Below are 24,513 nucleotides of genomic sequence, written 5' to 3'. Positions count from 1 at the left end.
TACAGTGTATTTCGGATGGGGGGGAGGGGCTTAATGATGACTGACTTTCTTAAAAAATCGGAAAACGTTGTCCAAGAATTAGTAAATAATGCAGAAAAGAGATTTAAGTTGATTGTTTCATTAGTTTGTTTTTAAAAAGTGAAAATCGCTAATTTTATAGGCTGGCTGAGGAGAATAGACCCTTAATGTGTTACCAGGTTGGCTGGATCAGTGCGTGTTTCTTGTAAGTGATCAGCCAGCTACATTTTACTATGTAATTGTTATAGCTTTTCTCTTGTATTACTTGTATTGTAATTGCCAATTTTACAACGTCTGACCAGTTTACGCTATCTGCAAGGATTTGAGATCGTGCGATTGTTCAGGTGTCTCTGAGCGATGTTGGGGGACAGTGAGTGAAATTTTGTAAGACTTCATCCTACTTGTTTTATAACATTTTAGATATTTCAGCCATCTTTCCTACTAACTTTTATAGGGCGCTTATAATGTCGCCGTCTCGCCATTGCGTAACCATGAAACACACACACACACACACACACACACACACATTAACACAGACTTTTTGTTGTATTAAAATTTTTTGTGGTGCTGGCCCCTAGGCAGCAGCCTAGATACCCTGCGCACTTAGTAGTAGTAGTTCGGTAGTTGAGGCTTCTGAGGCACAGAGTGGTGACGGCAGCTGCGGCTGTTGCAGGCGGGACGGGCCGGCAGAACGGCGGGCCGGCGCGCACTGCCAGCCTGGGGACCGGAGGCGTGGGCGGCGGGGGCGGCGTGCGCACTCCGCCCCTCGAGCGCAAGAGCAAGCTGTCGGCGCTCGTGCGCGTCTTCAAGCCCTGGAAGTGGAAGCGCAAGAAGAAGTCCGACAAGTTCGAGGCCGCCTCTCGCTGTGAGTACCGTCACTGTCCATCACTAAGGGGGCGTTTGGGCGTGTCGTTTATGTTGTAATGGATTGTCATACTACCCACCTTAAGGAGTTAATTTCTGTCGCTTTCATTTGTTAAGTGCATTAATTATAAATAATATACGCAAATGCCTCAAATTGACATCAGGCAGCCTAAATACAGCAGTGCACACTCAAGCCTGCATTTTTGGAAATGTTATTAAGTGATTTTTCAAAAACGGATATTCTATACACTGTCTGTAATGCTAATTCTGAAAATTATTTCAGTTTTGTTCAGTTTATTTTGAGAAGGAGCAGGTTAAAATAGCGACATCTATGATTAAAAGTTTCCATCTTTATTGTGAGTTGCAGCTGACGAATGATCGTTGCAACGTTGGAGGAGGAGCAGAATATGGCAAAGTCCTCCAAAAACAATCAACGTCGAATGGAAAACTTTAACTGCGGGTATAATAAAACTGTTGATGCCAACAGCGAACAGTCTCTTTGCCAGAATGAGTCTGAAAGAGCACCTCCGATCGGACATATGAAAAAATCGCCTAGAAAGGAAGGACCGCATGAATGGTGGTGGTAGGCGCATCCTCGCGAGCCCCATGTGCGGAACTGTGTACGATGTGATGCCTCAAAGTAGTGTGGTGTTCCCTCTCAGGATCGAAGGAGCTGAGTACGAGGTGTTGTCTGCGTAGGAAAGATTATTATACTTCCGCCTTCGGCAGGGTGAGTTGTCGACAATAGAACTATAGCTCCAAAACCCACACTGACAGCGACTAAGTAGTTCCTGCGATTTAGAACCTAAATCAGATGCTGGTTATGCGTTCTAACGTGTTTCCGGATCAGGTAGTGAGGACCACATTACTTTAACCACTGGACAACGTGCGGGCGTTCCTTGGTTATAGAAAGAGAACTAAAATCACCTCCTTCCGCGAATCTGGAAATTCTCTAGTCAAACACATTTTATGAAAAAGGATTAGGAGAATTTCCTTTGCGTCCTGGTTGATGTACTGTTGGCTTCGACCCTTACATGGTGCTGTCGACTTGACCCAAGACAATATAAAATCAAGCTCTCAGATAGAAAAGTTGCAGATGTAGTCCTCGGTATTATTGGAATGGAAATTCCAATCACCATTCTCCATTAGTAGCGGCGGAAAACTGAATCCTGGTTTTCAGTGATATTGTTAAAGTACTCTGCCATTGCCTGTGTGACGTCTCCAGATTTAGACTGCCTCAATACAGTAGTAATAGGTGCTCTCACAGATTTGCCAGATATCCTTCGTAATGCTTCTTCCTATATCTAATAATAATAATAATAATAATAATAATAACAGTTGAAAATCATTAGGACCTCAAAATTTTGTAAAACTTAGTGTTTGCATGTACAACAGTATTTTTCGAGGTACTCCACAATTCTAATGAAGATATCAAAGTGGTTCCACTTTTAGGAATCCGTACAACAATTGGAAAAAACGGAACCATTATAGGATCACTTCGTTGTTTGCACTGTTAAAAATGCTTTTTATAAGGAACGGGTTGACGTATCAAATAGAAATTTATATCACATACTGAGGTCTATGGTTCCTTGGTGGCTTGTAAAATGTAAGCTTCTGAGTCAATGCACTTAAAAGATACAGCCATTTATGTCACGTCTTTTGATACTAACAAACTCACTCATCAAGCCTACTTCCCGTTGACCTACACTCATGAAATTTGAAAGAACCAAGGTTACATAGTAAAACTAAACGAAGAAAATAAGAAAATTGTTAATTTATGCTTATATCGCACGAAAAACATTTCTTTTGTTCATTTATTGTCCCACTTCAAATTTAAAAGTAAAACGTTCTCGAAAGTCTTGGAATTTCCGCGACCAAATCTTGCCAGTATCAATCCCCGATTCCGGGGATGGATGAACTGTCTATATACATAATGATATTTGTACGGAATCCTCAGAGGTAAGACCTTATTCATCAACGTATCAGGGTCTCCGCGAACCCGGACTAATGAATAAGCTACTACAATGATCCCAGAGACTTGTTACGGGGTCAATGTGTGTACCTGTATTTATACTATTCTCCTGAACGTAATCATCTGACTTTTGAGAAGGAAGATCATGTGTCAATCGGAGACTGAATGGTTTCACGTACAAAACAGCAAACCAAGGATCATAGACTTAACGCTACCGTACTGGGAAACAAATTACCACCCATTCAGATGGAAAAAGTGGTAGCCCAAACAAAACTGAGAATAGAGCACTGCTTCTTAGCGCATGGCTAAATGCTACAGAGAAAGAAACTAAAAGTTGTCGGTGCTTGTACGTATTATTGTAAGTACGCCAAAATGCCACTAAATGCATTTTGTATACTGACGAGAGCGAATTTCTGTGTTTGACAGTTAATACGACTTGAATTGTACCTAATGGCGAGGCTAGTGAGATGGAAATTTTAGTTCTTTGTAGTGTCATGACGTCTTTCTAAATTGTGGCGTAGATATTTCAGTGTTTTATTAATGTTTCGCTCTTTTGTTTTCCTAGCGGTAATCCAGCGACTGCGACTGAAATCTAAAATTTGTTCTTAAGGCTTTCATTGTATCCAAGTTACTCCTCCTTCGTGAATCTAGGTTTACTAAATACTCCACAACCCACTGTACAGTGCATGGCGGAGGGTACATCTTATCAACTTTAGCAATTTTCTTTCCTGTTCCGTTCGCATAACGAGCGAGGAAAAAAGTGACTATCTAAATACCTCATTACTCGCCCTAAACCCACTTATGTTTTTCTTATGATCCCTACGCGAGATGTACAGTTTTCTTATGATCCCTACGCTAGATGTACAGTGGTAACAACATAGTAGTCACACTGTCGTCTTCGGATACAAGTTTTAGAGAGAACTACGTCGTCTTAGTTCCAAGGATTCCAATTTAAGTTTTCCGTTACATTTTCGTATGGTCTATATCGACCCTTTACGATCCAAGCAGCGCGTGTCTTACTTCTTTCGAAGCCTGTTACCGTGCCTACTTGACAAGGACTGGAACAATTATCTGCAATTGGTCCCAATTGCTTCTTGTAAGCGATTTCCTTTACAGATGCTCCACACACTGCCAGTATCCTTCCACCAAATCTGTCTTCCATTCGCCTGTCCTAGTGATTTTACAAGATCGTTCCATTTTACTTCACCTCTTAGTACCAACCCCAAGTTCGCCTTCGTAACTGAGTGGTCAGCATGGCTGACTGCTATGCAGGGAGGCCGTGTTCGATTCCCGGCAACATTTATTCATTTCACTACCTTCAAATATTCATACGATGTGACGTGCTCAAAATGTTTTTTTCTATGTATTGACTCTCTGGAAGTGCCCATACAACCATCTAAATAGTGTAATGTCAGTTATGAGGACACGAACGTAAGGATATCACAACACCCAGTCGCCGAGTGGAGAAAATCTCCGACACGGCCGAAATCGAAGCAGAGCCTCTTCGAGTAGTAATCCGTCGCGCTGGCCGCGCTTGCTCAAAATGTTCATTTTTAATCTTGTAAATAGGTACTACACTGTTCTTTGTTTTTGTTACAGCTTTATCTTAAATTTATCCACTTTAAAGGCGCTTCCGCTCATGGCACCAGGTGGAAGTTTTAGTTAGCCAAGTCTCTCTGCGATTGCTTCCGATTGTACATCAACGATACTTTCCATTACACAGCTGCATCGGAAGCGAAGACTTTTATAGTGCTGCTTATCCTATCTGATATTTTGAATGAACTTGATTCTAGGACTTAAAAAACGTTATTTCTCGGCACCTTAATATCTTTTATAGAAATCGTCTCTGTTTTATGCAAGAAATGGTAGGAACGATGTTTTCTATATACATAAATGATCTAGTGGACAAGGTGAGCAGCAACCTGCGGCTGTTCGCTGCTGGTGTGGTGTACGTGAAGCTGTCGTAATTGAGTGACTTTAGGAGGGTCCAAGATGACTTAGGCAAAATTTCTAGTCGGTGTGACGAATGTAGAAAAATATAAGTTAATGTCAGTGGCAAGGAAAAACAATCCCATAATCTTCGAATAAAGCGTCAGCAGTGTGCTGCTTGATACAGTAACTCCGATTAAAAATCTAGGCGTAACATTGCAAAGTGACATGAAATGAAATAAGTTCGCCATGTTGGTAGTAGGGAAGGGAAATGGCCGACTTCGGTTTGTTGGGGCAATTTTAGGAAAGTTTGGTTCATCTGTAAAGGAGACTCCGGGTAGAACGGTAGTGCGACCTATTCTTGAGTACTGTTCGAGTGTTTGAGATCCGCACCAGGTCGGACTAAAGGAAGGCATCGAAGCATTTCAGAGGCGGGTTCGCTAGATTTGTTACCGGTAGATTCAGTCAACACGCATATATTACGGAGATGCTTGGGGAAGTCAAAAGGGACTTCCTGGTGGGAAAGCGACGCTTTTTTCGAGGAACGCTACTGAGAAAGTTTAGAGAACCGGCGTTTGGAGCTGGCTGCATAACGATTCTACTGCCACCTGCGTATATTTCACGTATGGACCACGAAGATTGTAGTGACTGACAATTCGCAATTTTTCACAACACAACTTTTATTTATGTACGTTTACAAGGTTGATGACTGAACAACAAAAGAAAGGTAACAATAACGATGCCAGTAAAAGTCTCCTAATTGAGGCAAACAAAAGTTCACTTCTAATTTTCCAGAAAGGTTCGTGGTAACCCACATACACTAGTAAATGTCTAATTCAGAGACGAAGACGTAATCTTCAGCGGTCGAAGTCCACGAGATCGGCATCCGGAGTGAACTGAACTTAAGAGGCTGGTTCTAGTCCCTAAATAGCTGTCTCCAGCCAATCAGGTTTTGGCGTAGTGATACTTCCTGCGGGCCGTGGCTCGAGCTCCCCCCGCAGGAAGTAGTGCTCGGAATGTCTATTTCCATTATCTTGTATGTAAATAGCCGGTGGTTACTATGGTGGTTTTGGTATGTCTTGGACATAGACAACCCCGTTCTCTGTGGCGTAATATTGGTTGCCGGCCCTCAGGGGCTACCTTGGCTCCGGCATAACAAAGAAAAGTAAAATCAGATAAGAGAGACTAGGGCCCCAGCGGACAATACAGACACTCGGTTCTCCCCCTCTGTATTTGCGAGTGGTGCAGCGCCACTCCGCCACGCACCGCACGATGGCTTGCGGAGTGTGGATGTTGATGTAGAACGCAGAAGAAACAACGAAGCAACTAAAGTTTTTGAGTTTGGATGAACGCCTTGTGGGTATGTGAGAGCGTCATACCCGTGTCTCACCTGTTGTTGTAGCTCACCTTTCATTGCAGTGACTTACGTCTACTACTTGTTCAGTGTTAGCAACAGCTCGTCCGCAGCTATTGGTCGTGCGGTAGCGTTCTCGCTTCCCACGCCCGAGTTCCCGGGTTCGATTCCCGGCGGGGTCAGGGATTTTCTCTGCCTCGTGATGACTGGGTGTTGTGTGATGTCCTTAGGTTAGTTAGGTTTAAGTAGTTCTAAGTTCTAGGGGACTGATGACCATAGATGTTAAGTCCCATAGTGCTCAGAGCCATTTGAACCATTTTTGAGCAACAGCTCTCTGTTTACCACTGCCGCCGCCTCGCCCGCATTTCCACGCGATAAGGTCGCCATAAACCTTGTCTTACTGTTAGATGGAGGGAGTCGGGGGAAGAGATAGCAGTTATGCATTATTGTTGGTAATTTATTTTTACTTTGTTCCCCGGTACCAGCGAATAAGGTGAAAGGCGAAGGCCTCACATGGGTTTGCTTTCGCGATTCCCGGTGACGATTGCCGTAGATACTGCCGCTGACAGTGGCTTTCCACGATAAGATGTTGGTGACTTGAAATGTGTTGTCGATCGTTGGCTGTACTCTGTTGATTTTCTTCGAGGAAGTATTTCAGTAGAAAGTGATGAATAGTGTTTGATCTGCGCTTAGGCTTAAAGTTTTAATGTCGCGTCCGAGGCATCGGCTGTGTATCTGACGTGTACAGCCGAGTCTTCATTCTAGTTATAATTTACTACCAATGTTTTAGATATGGCTGAATCTCGACACTAAGATGCATTCTATTGTTTTGCAAATACTAGTTTTTGATGTTACTTTAGTTGTCTTCAAGTTGTTACAACTCGTCAATGTGATTACAAATAGGCATTCAGATGATCTGACGTAACTGTTCATTAAATGGATTCTTAATCTCACTTTTATGCTCGAGGCTTTATTTTTATCTAGGTAGATTCCCTGACTGTACCAATAAATGTGAATCAGACTGCGCATTTCCTTCTCATAGGTCACACATCAATGGAGAAACAGAAGCTCTCAGAGAGATGAAGTAGAATTTTCGCAAAGTTTTAGGAGTCTTCCAAATGATATCGATTTTGTACAAGTTATGATGCAGGCAGTGCAACTGATACGGACATGTCCTCTGTCTTTCTCCAGCAATATCAGACATATCCATTACGCAGCAAAAGCCATCATGAAGAGTCACCTGGTCGCTTTTCGTCTGCGGTAAACCAAGTTTCTGCGAAATTTCACGTTTCTTATTCGTATCCAGGTCGTAACTACCGCCGATCACCGATTACCATTTTGCTCCATTATTTGATCAATGCCGAGCTTACCGATAATGTCTGGTGGTCAGCTAGGGGAGGGAGTGAGCGTTATCTCTCAGGCTTTCGCGCCGTGATTAATTGATTGATGGTATGCTTCCGTGTGCTCACCAGAGGTGTTGTCTCCATTTTATGTACAGTATTCCAACGATCGACCCGATATTTAACATACACCCTAGAATTTACCAGAAAATGTAGGTAGATTCTCTAGTTGTTTTAACAATATTGTGAAAGAAAAAGAGCTTGTTTAATGAACTGCTCTCATCTCAAATTTTCTAATCTTGTATGTAGTAGCACTAACAGCAATTCCAGGACGAGTTGGCACTTTCAACAACACGGGGAGAGGTGGGGCCGAATCGTAACATGGCAATAGTCTATAAACATGACGAAATCTGTACCATGAGTATGTTTTTATGCAGGAAATAATCAGGTTCCTGCATTGTTTGGAATATGTGTTTTGGACTAAGAATTTACAGTTTTATGAAATTCGACATCTTGTAGCCTTTGATCCATTTACTGAAATAAAATTCAGATTTCTGAAAGTTTTTCTTTTAAAAAATTGTTATTTGTTTCATCGTATTCTTTGAAATACTAAAGAAAAATTCTGTACATTACAGAATATTGAAATTCCGTTTGAAAAAGGCTTTACTGTCTTTTTGATAACGAACGAGTGTGCGGCTGAATTTCGTGTTCACGGCGCTCACTGCATTGACAAAAGACCACATTACCATCACCAGCTGCGCTGATGAAGTGACTGCCGGTGGGAGGGAGAGCGCGGCACTCCTGTCTAAATTTTCTCTCGCAGTTGCATCCTGTGGCGGGTTCGTTACGCTGTTTCGTCCGCACTTGGAAGCCCTGGAGCGTGTCCGCGCTGATCGGTGACGGGCAGGGTATCCGCTGGTACTCTGCCTGCATCAGAAATGTGCTCAGTATTGCTCGGTGCCCCTTTTCCCTTTTTACTTCCCAATTCTGAATTTATTACGAAGATCATTCCAAAACTAATGAACATTGTGATGTGCGGAGCCGCGCAATTCTCCTTCCACCCAGGTCGTCGTATAATGTTAGTAGTGTAACACGGTTCCTGAATGCAAAAAAAAAAAAAAAAAAGAAAAATAAAACAAAAATAAAAATAAAAATAAACTATAAAAATACTATCATGAATTACAGACTGATAACGGAAGTTTTTGGAAATGTGGTGAACGAAGCTTCTTCGGCTTCATATTCAGATGGTGGACAAATGAATATTTATGATGAGTAGCGATCAAGCCGACCTTTAGTTGTGAGAGACGAAATCAAATCAATGATTGAGGAAACAATTCAACAGGATAGACGTCTTCCTATTGATGACCTTATCTTGTGTTCCCCGAAGTTTCATGATCAGCTCCTCATCAAACCGTTAGTGGTGATTTGGACTACAGAAAAGCCTGGTGGGTTCATTGCCTTTTACAGAGGAACATAAAAACAAAGAATGGGAGCTGCACTGCCTTTTCTCACTCTGTACGTGGATGGCGAAGAATTGTTGAACCATATTTTTACTGGTGACGAGGCCTACGTTTCGCATAAAAGTCCAGAAATAAAAGCGCGAGTCAATGGAATGGCATATCCAGGATGTCCGACAAGACAAAAAAGAGCAGTCTGATTCTGAGCACCAATAAAGCAAAGGCCGCAATGTGTTGGGATCGAAAGGGCGTCCTAGTTATCGACTATACGTCCAGAGGAGAGGCCATAAAGACACCGGCCTACTGCCATGCCCGTCACGCACTACGCCGCGCCTTTCAAAACAAACGGCGTGATTTGTTGCCCATCAAAGCATTGTGCTTCTTCACGCAAATGTAAAGAAAATTTAAGGAAATAGGTAGTGAATTTCACTGTAACTCCTCACTGAAATATAAACCAAAAACAATACAAATGACTTTTGATTCGTTTGGAAAGTTTCTACAGTTTATAGGCACACGTGTTCGAGAAGCCAACTGAACAGCTAGGATCCATAGCCTAAGGCACGTGCAGCAACTTCAGTGACATAAAATGTAGGAAATATACGTAAGGAAGAATTTTGTAATCATATTTCTTAAATTATAAGTAGCGATTTCGCACGGTTAGCACAATCTGCGTCCGGGCGATTTGCCTGGCGTAGCGGTAATTATGTTTTCGGTGTTCTGCGTAGACTCATGATTAAAAATCAGAGAACAGCGTTAGATAAGCGAATATCATCACTTTGATATAAATTAAACTATTCAAGTAGTCCACATCACTTCTCCCGTATTGCCGCGCCTAAAGGCGTGAGGGGACTGTTCGGCCTCAGCCCGCTAACAGATCAAAATCAACTTTGTCCACTTCAAAGTAATTCCCCTCTGATATAATACACATGTTCAAAATGACTCTGAGCACTTTGGGACTTAACATCTCAGGTCATCAGCGGTCGCGCTGTTCCAGACTGAAGCGCCTAGAACCGCTCGGCCAAACCGGCCGGCATAACACACATGTGCCAGCGCTTTTACCAATCTTGGGAGCATTTCTGAAACTCACTTTTCGTCGTGGTGTTCAGCTCCTTCAGTGATTCTGTTTTTATCTTCTCAGTGGTGGCAAAACGACGTCCTTCCATAGCTCTCTTCAGCGTCGGGAATTGAAACATCTCGTAGGGGGTCATGTCCGGCGACTACGGTGACTGAGGCAACATGCTGTTGCCAAAAATCAGAACAAGCCTTGATTTGTGAGCAGGAGCATTATTGTGATTCAGTTCCCACGAGTGGTTTTGCCACAATTCCGTTCGTTTTCTTCGGATTGCTTCACCAAAATGGCTCATAACTTCCACGTAGTATTCCTTACTGACTGTACGACCATAAGGCAGGAACTCATTTTGATGCATTATCCCATTGTAATCGAAGATAACAGTGAGGAGAACCTTCACATGTGATCGAACTTGTCGAATTTTTTTTTCTGTCTTGGCTGTTCAGACATTCTCTATTTGGACTGTTTGACCTTGGTTTAGACATTATACCTGCATACCCATGTTTCGTCACCTGATATAACCTTCTTTAGAAGTTCTGGATCGGTCGACTCCATTCACCAATTCCTGAGTGACGTCTACGCGACATCATGTGTGGCCGAAATTCAACAATTTCGGAACAAAATTTGCTGCTACACATTTCATGCCCAAAACATCCGAAAAAATTAATTGGCATAAGCCAAAAGATATTCCGACATCATCAGCAATCTCTTTGATGGCGAATCGGCTATTTTTCAGGACCACTTTCTCTACGTCTTCAGCGTCTTCTCAGTCCTCTTTGGAACGATTATACAACTCATGAACTGTTGCCGCAGTCAATATTTCGGATACGGTGCTGCATTTTATTCCAGTGTTCAAGCAACATTTAATGCAAATTCTTTGATCCACCTTTTTCGAAAGCAAAAATTCACCAAGCACTCGAAATCGCATTGAAAATACCAATATACATCAGGAACATGTGTACTTGTTGTGGGAATCGGATGCAAAATCCCCCGAAATTAAAAAAGTTCCCGTTACCCTTTAATCGCACCTGGTACTGACAAAAAAAGGTGGCGGGGGACTGTAATTAATCATATTTGAGCCAGTTTGCACCAAATATTTGTAAATTATACGCAAGAACCTTCCTCGCTAATTAATGTATCTAGCAATTACAATGCCATCAAAATCCCTACAGTAGTTCCCGAGATTTGCATGCTTACATAGGGAGGAAAAAGCGACGGGGGATGCATATAGAAGGAGAATATATATTCTGGTAATAATAATTTCATGTGGTTCGATGTCCTAGTGCAAGTTTTTCAATCGGACGTCACTTTGGCGACTTGCGCCTCCCTAGCCAGTTGTCCAACAGGGAAAAGGCGACCTAGAGTTTTACGAGGACTCCGCATTATTGACAAGTGGTGGTAGATTAAAAAACAAAGATAAAAATCTGTGGTACGACCAGGATCCGATGACGCGATCTTTCGCTTACGGTACCATGGCGACGCTTTTCTTTTTTCTTTTCAAAATATTTATTTAACGCTTGCACATAATCACATCAAATAACAGAGGCTAGTAGGAAAAAAATATACTGTAAAACACCGCTAGACCACCAAAGCTGATTTCGATTCCAGTCTGAGAAAATGAGCTACAGTTTAACATGGAATCCAAATCACGTTTCGCATCTGACGAATGTGAGGTGAATGCTAGGTTAAAAGACAGTGAAAAATTGGTCGTCCGTCCTGGGTTCGAATCCGTGACTTTTGGTTTCCAATCACGCACTGGACTACGGACTTTGCTCGAACTTCTCTGATGTCATAGTTCAGCCAATTTCCACGACGTACTTATAAATTATATACACCAACATTCCTAGTGAATCAATCTATTATTCAAAACCAGATCAAAACTCTTACAGTTGTTCCTGAGATTGGGCCGTATAAACTAATAGGAGCGAGCAGGGAATTTCAGTATATAAGTGTTCAGAAACAGTCTGCAGGGTACGTTGTCCTGATAAACACCTTTTTTTAAGAAAGTAAATACGTTGCGCTGTTTAGGAGTTAACTTGTATTGATGTTAGGCAGTCAGGCTATTGAGCGCGAAAATTCAAGCGACCCGCCAGAGACGGTGTCGCCAGAAGTGTTTTTCGTTGCAAAACGGCGTGCAGCCTCCTGTGTAATTATGCATATAAATCCTTGCTAATGATGAGCGGTATTTCGTACTGTACGTCACAAAAAAAATGATCCTGCAGGTTGGGAGGTATTAGAGTGGGGAAACAGACTTAATTGTTTTTGTGATACACACCACAGTGGTTCATATATAAAGGTCAGGGAAGACATACTATTTCATCGTCGTGCTCATCAACCAAACTCGCACATTTTTAGGATTGTGAGTGAGCCATTATCGCCTTGTAAAATGCAATCCCGTGCTAGGATCAATGCTTGTAGCATTGCATGAACACGATCACCTCAATGGTTTCGTAGAGTTGATTAACTATCTTTCCGTTCTGTGTCCCCATGCGCTCCCTTGAAAACCTAAGTATTACCTAAGTCCTTATCGGATCTCCATCATACTCTTACTTTAGAACAGGAGGAAGACTGTACGCTGTTCCTGGTGTTCTGCAGTGAGAAACAGTAGAAAAGTGTACCTGTCAGACCATACCATGTGTCCCCATGAGTCGCTAGTTGAGATCCTTGAGCCACTGAAGACTCTTCATTGCATTCGATTTGTTCACAAACCGTATCATGATACAATGAATATTTATTTACCCGGTTACCCTCATTCTGCTTACGAAAATGTTTTCCACAGGGATACAAAGCTTAAATGGCTCTGAGCACTATGGGACTTAACATCTGTGGTCATCAGTCCCCTAGAACTTAGAACTACTTAAACCTAACTAACCTAAGGACATCACACACATCCATGCCCGAGGCAGGATTCGAACCTGCGACCGTAGCAGTCGCGCGGTTCCGGACTGAGCGCCTAGAACCGCGAGACCACTGCGGCCGGCCTACAAAGCTTAGCCATCACAACAGGGAACAGTCGTCGTGTAAGAAGTCCCCCTAATCCCATCATGCCTCTTTGTCAGTTTAGTAGTACTTCTACTACTTTTGTGTTTAGTAGGCGATGTTTCTCTTGTTACTAGTGCATGAAGTAAGTGGAAACCAAGAATTTTAGATAGTAGGGAGTATGTAAGGAAGACGTGATCATAGATCAGTACACCGCAACGACTACAGACGTACTGTCGACTGAAAACACCCAGATCATTTACTGTGAAAGGGGGAAAACGAAAACGTCTGTTCGTTACAAATAGGTTAAAAAAAATGTTCATAAACAACGGGCTTACTTCGTGATGTTCACACTATTTTACCCAGTCCGTGAATGTCTTAACAAAAGTGATAAAAATTCAAAGAGGTTAGCAAATCCATATATTTATGATCAGATGACAGAGCCGTAGAGGCAAATGTAGCACATCGGATAATCAAATCTTACAATAAACAGCGCTTGTCTGCTGAAGTATGATAGAAAAGTGCCTGGTCGGACGAAAATCACAGTATACGAAAAGGATTCGTTAGATCATAAATCAGCAATGTAGAGAGTAGTAAGGGCTACAAAGAAGACACATTAACAAAAACTGTATTCGTTGAGGATTCCCATGTTGCGATGGACATGTGAAGTCGCCTTAAGGATGACTGTAATGTATGTAGCCTACACTGAGGTGACGAGCCGCAGAATAGCGATAAGCACTTATACAGATGGCGAAAGTATCGCGTACGCAATGTTTAAAAAAGCACAGCGTTGGCGGAGCTGTCACTTGTCCTCAGGTGGTGCACATGAAAAGATTTTCAACTTGATCATGGCCTCACTAGGGGATTTGACGGACTTTCAGCGCGGAATGGCAGCTGGAGCCAAATGTATGGGACATTCCATTTCGGAAATCATTAGGGAATTCTATACTCAGAGAGCCACAGTGTGACGAGTGTGCGGAGAATACCAAATCTCGGCATTACTTCTCACCACGGACAAGGCAATAGTCGACGGCCTTCACTTAACAATCGCGAGCAGTGGCGTTTGCGTAGAGATTACTATTAACAGGCAAGCAATAACTCGTGAAGTATACACAGAAACCAATGTGGAAGTATGACGAATTATGCATTAGGACAGTGCGGCGGAATCTGGTGCTAGTGGGCTATGGCAGCAGACGACAGACTCGACTGCCTTTGCTATCAGGAAGAAATCACCTGCAGCGCCTTTCCTGGCCTCGTGACCATATTGGTAGGACCCTAGACGACTGGAAAACCGAGGCCTGGTCAGACGATTCCAGATTTCAGTTCGTAAGAGCCGATGGCAGGGCTCCAGTGCTCCAATGTGACGGAGACTCCGCGAAGCCATGGACCCAAGTTGTCAACAAGGCACTGTGAAAGCTGGTGATGGCTTCATAATGGTGTGCTGTGTTTACTTGGACTGCGCCGATCATTGTTTGGGAATGTTTGTGTTCGGCTACTTGGAGGCTATTCAAGGCTATTCATGTACATCAGGTTCCCAAAGAACGTTGGAATTTTTATGGATAACAACGTGCCATGTCACTTGGCTAAAATTGTCCGCGATTGGTTTTTGAAGAACACTGTGGGCAGTTCGAGCGAATGTTTTGGCCACTCAGATAGCCCGACGTCAATCCGTCGAACATTTATGGGACGTAATCGAGAGGTTAGCTCGTGCACTAGCAACACTTTCACAGTTATGTACGGCTGTAGAGGCAGCAAGGCTCAATATTTCTGCAGGGAAATTTCAGCGATTCGTTGAGTCCACGCCAGGTCGAGTTGCTGCTCTGCGCCGCACAAAAGGATGTCCGACGCGATGTTAGGGGGTATCCCATGACTTCTGTCACCTGAGCGTGAGTTCTGTGGAAACAGCTCCCAATTATAGATAAAATTATAAAATGCAGGTTGAGATGTCAGGGCTGCGTCTAATGCAGACCAGATGGCAACGAAGAGACCGGGTCTCGACCCACATGGCTCTTAACTGTCCAAAAGGTCAGCAAGGTGGTTCTCGTCGAACTAGGTACATACCAACGAGGCAAATGACCCTCAAGATAGGGAAAGCCAATCTCATCTAAAGGGACTTTGCGAGAAGAAAAAATTGGAGCCGGAGGAGGAAAAGAACAAGAGTAAAAGGAGAACGTACATCTGCATGACTACACTCCAATTCACGCTTCTGAGGTGCTTCTTAGTGGGTTCATAGATCCACATTGAGTATTTCTCAACCGTTTCACTCTCGAATAGAACTCAGTATTTCCCCACGAACTCCATTTTATCTTATTTTATTACAGTGGTCATTTCTGCCTGTGTAGGTGGGAGTCAACAAAATATTTACTCATTCTAACCAGAAAGTTGGTTATTTAAATTTCGTAAAATAAAATCTCGCCGCAACGAAAAAACGCCTTTGTTTTAATGATTGGCACCCCAACTTGGGTATCATATCGTGATAATCTCTCCACTATTGGAAGATAATCCAAAGCGAGGTACCCTTCTTTGAACTGTTTCGATCCCTCTGTCAGTCCTATCTGATATGGATCGCATACTGCCCAGTAATTCTCCAGAAGAGGGTGATCATGTGTAGTGTAGTCAGTGTCTTTAGCACTCGTAAATCAGTCGCGACTGCTAAGAGCTCTACCAATAAAACGGAGCCTTTGATTCATCTTTCTCATAACGTTTTCTGTGTGATGGTGGTTTCATTTAAGTTGTTTTCCATTGTAACCTCTAGGTATTTAGTTAAATTCGTGTGATTTATCGCGTAACCGAAATGTAAAGTCATTTCTTTAGTACTTGTGTGAAGGACTTCAATCTATTAGGCTGGAGCATAAATTCTTAGCGTTTTCCCGTAAGTTTAATAAGCAGTATAGACATACATAATAGAGAATTTAGTCATCAGTAATATTTTCTCCTTTACTTTTTACAACCGACTGCGAACGCTGGTGTAGCTTCTCGATCCGGCCACTGTAGAAATCACTCCGTTTTGAGGCGAAGAACTCGTCCAGCCGTGTTCGCAGCGCGTTTTCATCCGGAAAGGAAGTTCCTTGAACATATTTCGATAGAGTGCAGAAAAGGTGGACATCTAATGGCGCGAAATCAGGTGGCGAAAGTGGGTGTAGCAAGACCACCCAACGAAGTTCATTTACAGTGTTTTTTTGTCTCTGTAGCAGAACGCGGGCGGGTCTTAATCAGGAGTAGCATTGTTGCTCTTGGGCTACGTCTGCAAGACGTCTCAGTTGTTGACACTGAATGTCAGCAGTGATGGTTACCTCTAGGAAGCAATTCGTAACACATCACACCGTCACTCTTACACAATATTCATAACATATTTTATCGCTGCACGCCAGCCGAGGTGGCCGAGCGGTTCTAGGCGCTTCAGTCTGGAACCGCGCGACCGCTACGGTCGCAGGTTCGAATCCTGCCTCCGGCGTGGATGTGTGTGATGTCCTTAGGTTAGTTAGGTTTAATTAGTTCTAAGCTCTAGGGGACTGATGACCTAAGCTGTTGAGTCCCATAGTGCTCAGAGCCATTTGAACCCTCTTTTTTTTGTCGCTGCACGCAGGTCTTTGTATGAGGAGTTGTTGCTTTGTTTGGAATCAACGATTCCTTTCGTTTCCGTGTGTTAGCATAAAGACATCATTTCTCGTCACCAGTAACGATACATGATATAATAATGGTCGGTATCGTTCGCGAGCCATTTGATGACGAGCAAGCAGAGATGCTCATACGGCCACACTCTGATTCCTGTGATTTTGGCTTAGAGCATGCGGTACCCATACATCCGATTTTTTAACATTCCTCATTGATGCAAATGTCGGACGACGGTGGAATGTTCACAGTTCACCACATTTACCAGTTCTCGAACACAGTGAGGTGGTTCATTGTGGGTTAGTGCGTTTAAGCGGTCTTCATCAAACCAAGGTTTTACTGAACGTGGAGAGTCACTGCTATCAAATCGATCCTTCTCAAAGCGACAAAACCATTTTCTTGGCGTGCTCTGCCCAATGGCGTTATCCCCACACACGGCACAAATGTTTCTGGCTGCCTCGCGCAGCTGTCTCACCTCTACTGCACTCAAAAAGAAGAATATGTCGGAATGTTCCGATTTCTCCACTTGGTATTCCATTCTCTAGCGTGCACAGGTTCACTCACGATCTCCTAATGACAAAATAGCAATACGTAAATTCAAATAGTAACAGTGAACTACAAATAAAAAATGACAGTTGATAAATAAACCCATAGCAACCGGAATACCAACATACAAAACAAAAGCATCACGAACTTAAGCACCAACATAATATTTCAAAAGTTGGTGTTTCGTTTGTATTTGGTCGAGCACAATACAACTGCACAGTTGATTTTATTCCATGTTAAACTGATGGTCGTGGGAAGTTGGTGCGCTACCGCTTTGGGTAAACGATGACGGGGAATCAGCTTTGATGATAGCTGCAGATCTCTTCTGCCGGCTCTGTTCCAGAGCGAGCCAGTTGTCCGCGTGACGGAAGAGCTGAGTGAGTCCACCCCTGTGGTGAGCCGAGTGGCTCCCTCGAGCCTCTTCTCCCCAAGGACGCAGCCGGAGGCACCTGCTGCCGACAGCGGCCACTACGTGTGGCGCGTCCGACCCCTTCCCCCCCCCTCCCCCCCATCATCCACAGCCGCCAGCCGCTTCCAGCCCCCTGCGGGCCAGCCACAAAGCGTCGGCTACCGCGGCGCGGCTGTAACTGCTTCCGGTAAGATAGACGTACTCGCGAAAAGCTTTGTCCCTTCAGCGCGGCTCTGCTCCATTCTTCCCCACAGTTAGCGTCAGTCTCGTCTCCCATTCGTGTTGGAGTCTGTGTTCGTGTTTTTACTGGTAAGGCTAGGGGTACATGGGCGTTTTGTAAGGCAACAATTCTACGGAAATTATTTTCGGCTATAATGGCTATGTTTGTGAACCGTGAGTGTGTGGGATAATGATTTATTTCTAGTTTCTGCTACCAGTCACTTTTTTATTTTATGTCTAATGTAAAATAATACAACGCGTTTCGAACATGTTCTGTTGAACTTCAGGCGTTTATACGTACATACAGAGAAATGTTACTTAAAAATAAACAGTCTTAAACTAGATTAATTTAGAGTTCTTTGTCCATTGTTACTGTAGCGGTTGGTGTAGCATTTGGGGGGGGGGGGGAGGAGGAGGGCAGTGTATGGCTAGAAATCGAAATCATTGATTTCTAGCCATACACTGCCCCCCCGCCCTTCCCCAAATGCCATACCAGCCGCTACAGTAACAAACAATGGACAAAAAGCTCTAAATTAATCTAGTTTAAGATTGTTTATTTTTAAGCAACATTTCTCTGTATGTATGTATGTATAAACGCCTGAATATGAACAGAACATGTTCGAGACGCGTTGTATTATGTTAGATAAACATAAAATAAAAAAGTGTGTGGTAGCAGAAACTAGAAATAAATAAATTATGGAAATTATCGCAACATTTTCTTAGCGCTGACTCCTGGCTATACCATGCGTTAAATAACGCAACATATTATGCAGTAAATGACGCAGGTTTGATAGCACGTCGGCTACATAATGTATTGTCAACGTAGTTTCCTTTTTAACACAGTCCATCGTGCACCGCTGGACTGAAGTACGCATGTCGAGAATTGATAAGTACATTGGCAGAAGTGAACAGAACATCAAAAGCTATTATTTTGTTATTAGTTGTCAGACGACGGAAATAGAAAAAAAGCAATGCAAATGGGGGATACATCCACAGCTTAAGTTCCGCCGGAACGACGTTCCGGCAACTGCCAAGGAATTTTGTTTAAACTCCCTGGAACAAATCGGCGCCTGAGATTTAAACTAGTAAACGTGTATCAAATCGGAACGTAACTATGATTTGCCACTCAGTGAGTAGGAAACAAACTGTGTTGAAATCCTTTACTAAACATTTAACTCCGTATCTCAGGTGATATAGTGTTCTGTTTCTCCTACCTCTTTAGGAAGCTGGAATTGTACGTGACCTCGATGGACCAGGAATATCGTCATTCATCGCTAAATGCTTTATTAATTAATACTAGATATATGTTCACCGAACAGCTACAATGCAACTGCTGATTTTTTTTTTTTTTTTTTTTTTTTGTGGGGGGGGGGGGGTTGTTCTGTGGTTGGCCGGCCGGTGTGGCCGAGCGGTTCTAAGCTCTTCACTCTGAAACCGCGCGACCGCTACGGTCGCAGGTTCGAATCCTGCCTCGGGCATGGATGTGTGTGATGTCATTAGGTTAGTTAGGTTTAAGTAGTTCTAAGTTCTAGGGGACTGATGACCTCAGATGTTAAGTCCCATAGTGCTCAGAGCCATCTGAACCATTTTTTTGTTCTGTGGTTGAAGAGATGTGTTACGAAAATTTTTAGAAAGTAAGCACTGAATACATCCAATAATTGTGGATCGGTTTCGAAAAGGATAGTTCATAAACATAAACGAAAATTATCCAACCTCGTTTTTTGATTATTATCGCTGACTATCCTTTCTTAAGTACATGCAAAACTTGCACGCAAAGATACCAATATGCGAGATAGTAGGCCTGTAGAAGCTGAAGGAAAGCTATTAATGTGGAGCAACCCTCAACAGTCACGGCCGTCAGTAACCGCTGGCCACAAAACTACGTTTCTTAACGCACGTTTAGCCGCTACCGCTTGCGTCTCTTGACGCAAGAAAATGGACGCAGGCCCAACCGTCTGCGGGTACGACCTTGAGGACGCGCCTGTCATTCGACAGTGTACGTTAATTTCCGACCCGTGTACTCATGACATATACCATAACACTTGGTACATGTTTCTTGCGTTATTTATCGCACTAAAGTCGAGTTAAAAACGACCGTGCAGTCGTAGCCTAAAGGAGAGTTGGAGGACAGTTTGTGTTACGAAAGGTACGAGGCAGTGTTGTAACGCATCGCTACTGTCATTTAACCTGGACGTCGAAGACACGATGGTGAAAGTCAACTAAATTTTTACTAGAAGATTAGAACTTGAAGGGCAACAGATAGCAATGCCAATGCCTGCTGCAAGAAATAAGTATTAGGAAGACTTAAACTGAGCGACACAGTGAGTCGTCTGTGTACGAAGGATGGTCCCAAAGAAACAATCAAGCTACAACTATGAAAACTGATAATGTTGTTAGTTGTTCTCTACACATTCATCTTTCAATGTAACATATTTTTACCAATGACGGTTACTTCGCAGAGGCCTTGGTGGTGGAACTCTGAATTTTTTCCCCAAAATAAAATCAGTCGTCATTTGAAGGACTGAAATATTTCATAGCTGTGACATTTAAACAGTCGATATATTTTAGATCAAGCCTATAAACTGACACCACAGTTTGGAGAATAAGAGTAAAATACATTAATACAATAAAAGACGTTACTCCACATTAAACTGCCACGAGCTGAAGCAAATTACTGTGTTTTACTCTTACTCTACAAACTGTGGTGTCAGTTTATAAACTTGATCTATAATACGTCACTCGGTTGACTTTCAGATGTTGGCTTGCTAAGAATGTGGAAATTAAAGGAATATTAAAATGCTATACCTGCTTACAGTAATTTGTCAATTGGGTTTTAATTAAGTCTTATTGAGCCACAGGCTCGCTTCCCGCATATGAAGACAAGTCGTACACATGTGCTGTGGTCCCTCCCACGCTCACCCAAATGAAACTCACTTCCGGTGGCCAGCCTCCTCCCGGGATAGTAGAAAGTTCGATCTCCTGCCGCTACACCATCGCCCTATGGCACCACCATCAGTTTTTAATAAATTAAATTCTATATCAGCCTCTTGTTAGCCCATATTTATATCGGCGGTTGAGTCTTTTTATCTAAAGTACAGCTTCCCTTTTATATGCCTTTGCCATACTTTCTACACGCGTTTATAGTGTTTCCTTCCTGCTAGCACATCTACTTGATTCAGGTGAGATGAATTAACTCTCAGTTATCAGTCTGTGGTTGCAGCTGTCGCATACACTACATGCATTTTGCGATATGGCATGTTGTTATGCTTCATTAGGGAAGTTATATTATTTTTCCGACTATTAACTATTGTACATCAGATAGTTTTAAATTAACATTTTAATATTTTTAACTTAATCTTTTTACAATTTCTTAATTGTCCGGTTTTAATTTCTCTGCTTATCCATTTTGTACACCTCTACTAAGTTTTTTGTAAAACGCTTCCTATACTTTTCATGCATTCATGCCGTATTCTTATGGTTTGTAACTTCCAAAGATGAGACATTAATCTGTCGAATCAGGTTAAATGCGATAAAGTATTTCAGTAGTACAACTGACTACTGTCTTATATAACACAGTACCACGGTTGCTGGAATAATGACAGGCACAAACAAAAACAAATATGACGGTTCAGGAAAGGTTTAACTTCTAAAAACACATCGTCGATATTCTGGGAATGCCTGCCACCGAGTGATATCTTCGTCTTAGAAAAGAAGAAGACATCAGTGCGTTCCGTTGCAGGACTTTTTGATAGCCCCAAGACTCAGCATGTGTGACTGTCCCGTACAGAATGAGCTGGGGCGTTGGCACCCTGTGGCTTGGACACATGCACTAATTCGGTTGACAAGGGCGTCATAATACCGTTCTATCTTTTCCTGAGGCAAGCAGGCGCACAGCTGTCGTCAGCGGTCCTTAGTAAGTTCGATACTGCACTGGAACGGAGTTGACTTTCGAGCTCGTCCCACAGATGTTCTATCTGGGACAGATATAGGGATCTTGCTGTACCTCAAACAGTAGATATACATTAAAGAGCCAAAGAAACTGGTAGACCTGCCTAATATCGTGTAGGGCACCCGCGAGCACGCAGAAATGCCGCAACACGACGTGACATGCACTCGACTACTGTCTGAAGTAGTGTTGGAGGTAACTGACATCCTGAATCCTGCGGGACTGTCCATAAATCCGTAAGAGTACGAGGGGCAGAAGATCTCTTCTGAACAGGACGTTGCAAGGAATCCCAGATATACTCAATAATGTTCATGTCTGGAGATTTTGGTGGCCAGCAGAAGTGTTTAAACTCAGAAGAGTGATCCTGGAGCCACTCTGTTGCAGTTTTGGACATGGGGGTCTCGTATTGGTTCAAATGGCTCTGAGCACTATGGGACTCAACTGCTGTGGTCATCAGTCCCCTAGAACTTAGAACTACTTAAACCTAACTAACCTAAGGACAGCACACACATTCATGCCCGAGGCAGGATTCGAACCTGCGACCGTAGCAGTCGCACGGTTCCGGACTGCGCGCCTAGAACCGCGAGACCACCGCGGCCGGCCGGGATCTCGTATTGTCCGCCGGAATGCGCAATGCACATGAATGGATGCAGGTGATCAGACAGGATGCTTACGTACGTGTGACCTGTCAGAGTCGTATCTAGACGTATCAGGGATCCCATATCACTCAAACTGCACACGCCCCACACCATTACAGAGCCTCCACCAGCTTGAACAGCCCCTGCTGACATGCAGACTCCATGGATGCATGAGGTTATCCGCGTACCCGTACACGTCCATCAGTATGATACAATTTGAAACGAGACTCGTCCGACCAGGCAACATGTTTCCAATCATCAACAGTCCAGTGTCAATGATGACAGGCCCAGGCGAGGCATAAAGCTTTGTGTCGTGCAGTCATCAAGGGCACACGAGTGGGCATTCGGCTCCGGAAGTTCATATCGATGATGTTTCGTTGAATGGGTCGCACGTCGACACTTGTTGATAGCCCAGCACAGAAATCTGCAGCAGTTTGCGGAAATGTTGCCCTTACGCCACGTTGAACGATTTTCTTCAGTCGTCGTTGGTCCCGTTCTTGCAGGATTGTTTTCCGGCCGCAGCGATGTCGGAGATTTGATGTTGTATCGGATTCCTGATATTCACGATACGCTCGTGAAATGGTCGTACAGGAAAATCCCCACTTCATCGTTACCTCCGAGATGCTGTGTCCTATCGCTCGTGCGCCGACTATAAGACCACGTTCAAACTCAAATCTTGATAACCTGTCTTTATAGCAGCAGTAACCGATCTAACAACTGTGCCAGACACTTGTTGTCTTACATAGGCGTTGCCGACCACAGCTACGTATTCTGCCTGTTTGCGTATATCCGTATTTGAATACGCATGCCGATACCAGTCTCTTTGGCACTTTAGTGAACATCATGTGTGGACGAGCGCAGAAGCGAAAGTATTACAATATGCCTGGCGTACAGTATGCCGTTCCTTCCTTGTGGTGGTCAAACGTGGTCGATTGGGTAATTGAAGACGAGTATTCCTGCTCTCACGTTCCCTTGTAATCTAGTATCGGGCCGCTGTCACATCCACAAATCTGGATATTGCACAATTCTAAGAGCCGGCCCAATGGAGACCCACGATGAGGCCCTCTCAAACCCTGTCTGGTGGTGATAAAGCTGTTTCCCATCTCGGAGTCCTTCACAGCGACCACTCGCCATCTAATACTGTTCACACCCTTCATACACTGTGCCAGGCCTGGTAACAACATTTAAGACGTTCAACACTAATGCGCTCTCGTGGCCGTTCTACCTGTTACAGATAAGTGCAACTCAAAATCATTTACATACCCGCAGATGCTACGTACATACGAAGTGTTCTGAGTGATACACTTTTTGTCAGGAAGTGTAGAGATTAATTTGAAGAGAAATGTAATCAACATTATAAAAAATCCTAATTTCGACTGCTTGTACACACTTGGAATTAAGCATACACACCATGAAAACAGAGTTCTTCGGCGTGGTGCATGAAGAAAGAAATGGATTCCCAGGATGTCACTAGCAAGCTGTTGTGTTAGCAACGGATGTTCGCACGATCGAAAAAAATGTACAGTTTTACTATTGTTGCAGCGCTTACTGAAAAAGAATCTTTCTTCGAGGCTGTGTTGAGAACAGAAGCGATCATTATATTTTTCTGCTTTCTTTCTGTCGTTTTCTAGCAGTTGTTTGAAATAAATTTTTCTCTATAAGCTGGAGCTTCAAAAATACAGTACTCTGTAAATTATTTAATCGCTTCGATTTTGTGAAAGCCTCTGAAATATTTGTTTTAATCGCTGCTGCTCAAATTTTACGCTTACTACTCTGTCATCTCGAATGGAGTCTATATCTTCCTTATTCTTCTTCGCCTTGATGCTCGGCCTTGAAAGCTGCACATGCGTTTTTGTAAATATAAACATTTTCCAAATTATTTACCTGATGGTATCTCGCCATACTTGTACACAACCACTTAAACGTACGTGCTGTTTCAACAATTTACTTCCCTAAAAAGCGATAGCAGTTCACTCTGATAGTAACTGCTCTTACTGGCGATGACAGCTCCTAAAAAATGGCTCATACGGCAAACTTCTCAAGGCTTATTGGACTTCATTAGCAATGACATTGATTTGCCATCTAAATGTTTGTGGAGTAATACTGGTCCGGAAACTAGAATTCTCACTTATACAGTCTGAGACTGCAACTTGATACGAAA

At 43.1% G+C, this 24,513-nt stretch overlaps 1 protein-coding gene across 2 annotated transcripts in view; it reads left to right on the top strand.

Annotated features, from left to right (window-relative positions):
• Positions 1–24,513, top strand: part of LOC126258120 (phosphatase and actin regulator 4B) — a 781,085-nt gene that overhangs the window by 316,691 nt on the left and 439,881 nt on the right. For both annotated transcript variants that reach the window (XM_049955617.1, XM_049955616.1), the window contains exon 2: positions 692–883. In XM_049955617.1, coding sequence (XP_049811574.1) covers positions 692–883 — 192 coding nt within the window. The remainder of the gene's footprint in view (positions 1–691; positions 884–24,513) is intronic.

Source organism: Schistocerca nitens, chromosome 1, assembly GCF_023898315.1.
Source record: "Schistocerca nitens isolate TAMUIC-IGC-003100 chromosome 1, iqSchNite1.1, whole genome shotgun sequence".
NCBI classification, from domain to species: Eukaryota; Metazoa; Arthropoda; class Insecta; order Orthoptera; family Acrididae; genus Schistocerca; species Schistocerca nitens.
This window is presented reverse-complemented; position numbering and strand designations above follow the sequence as displayed.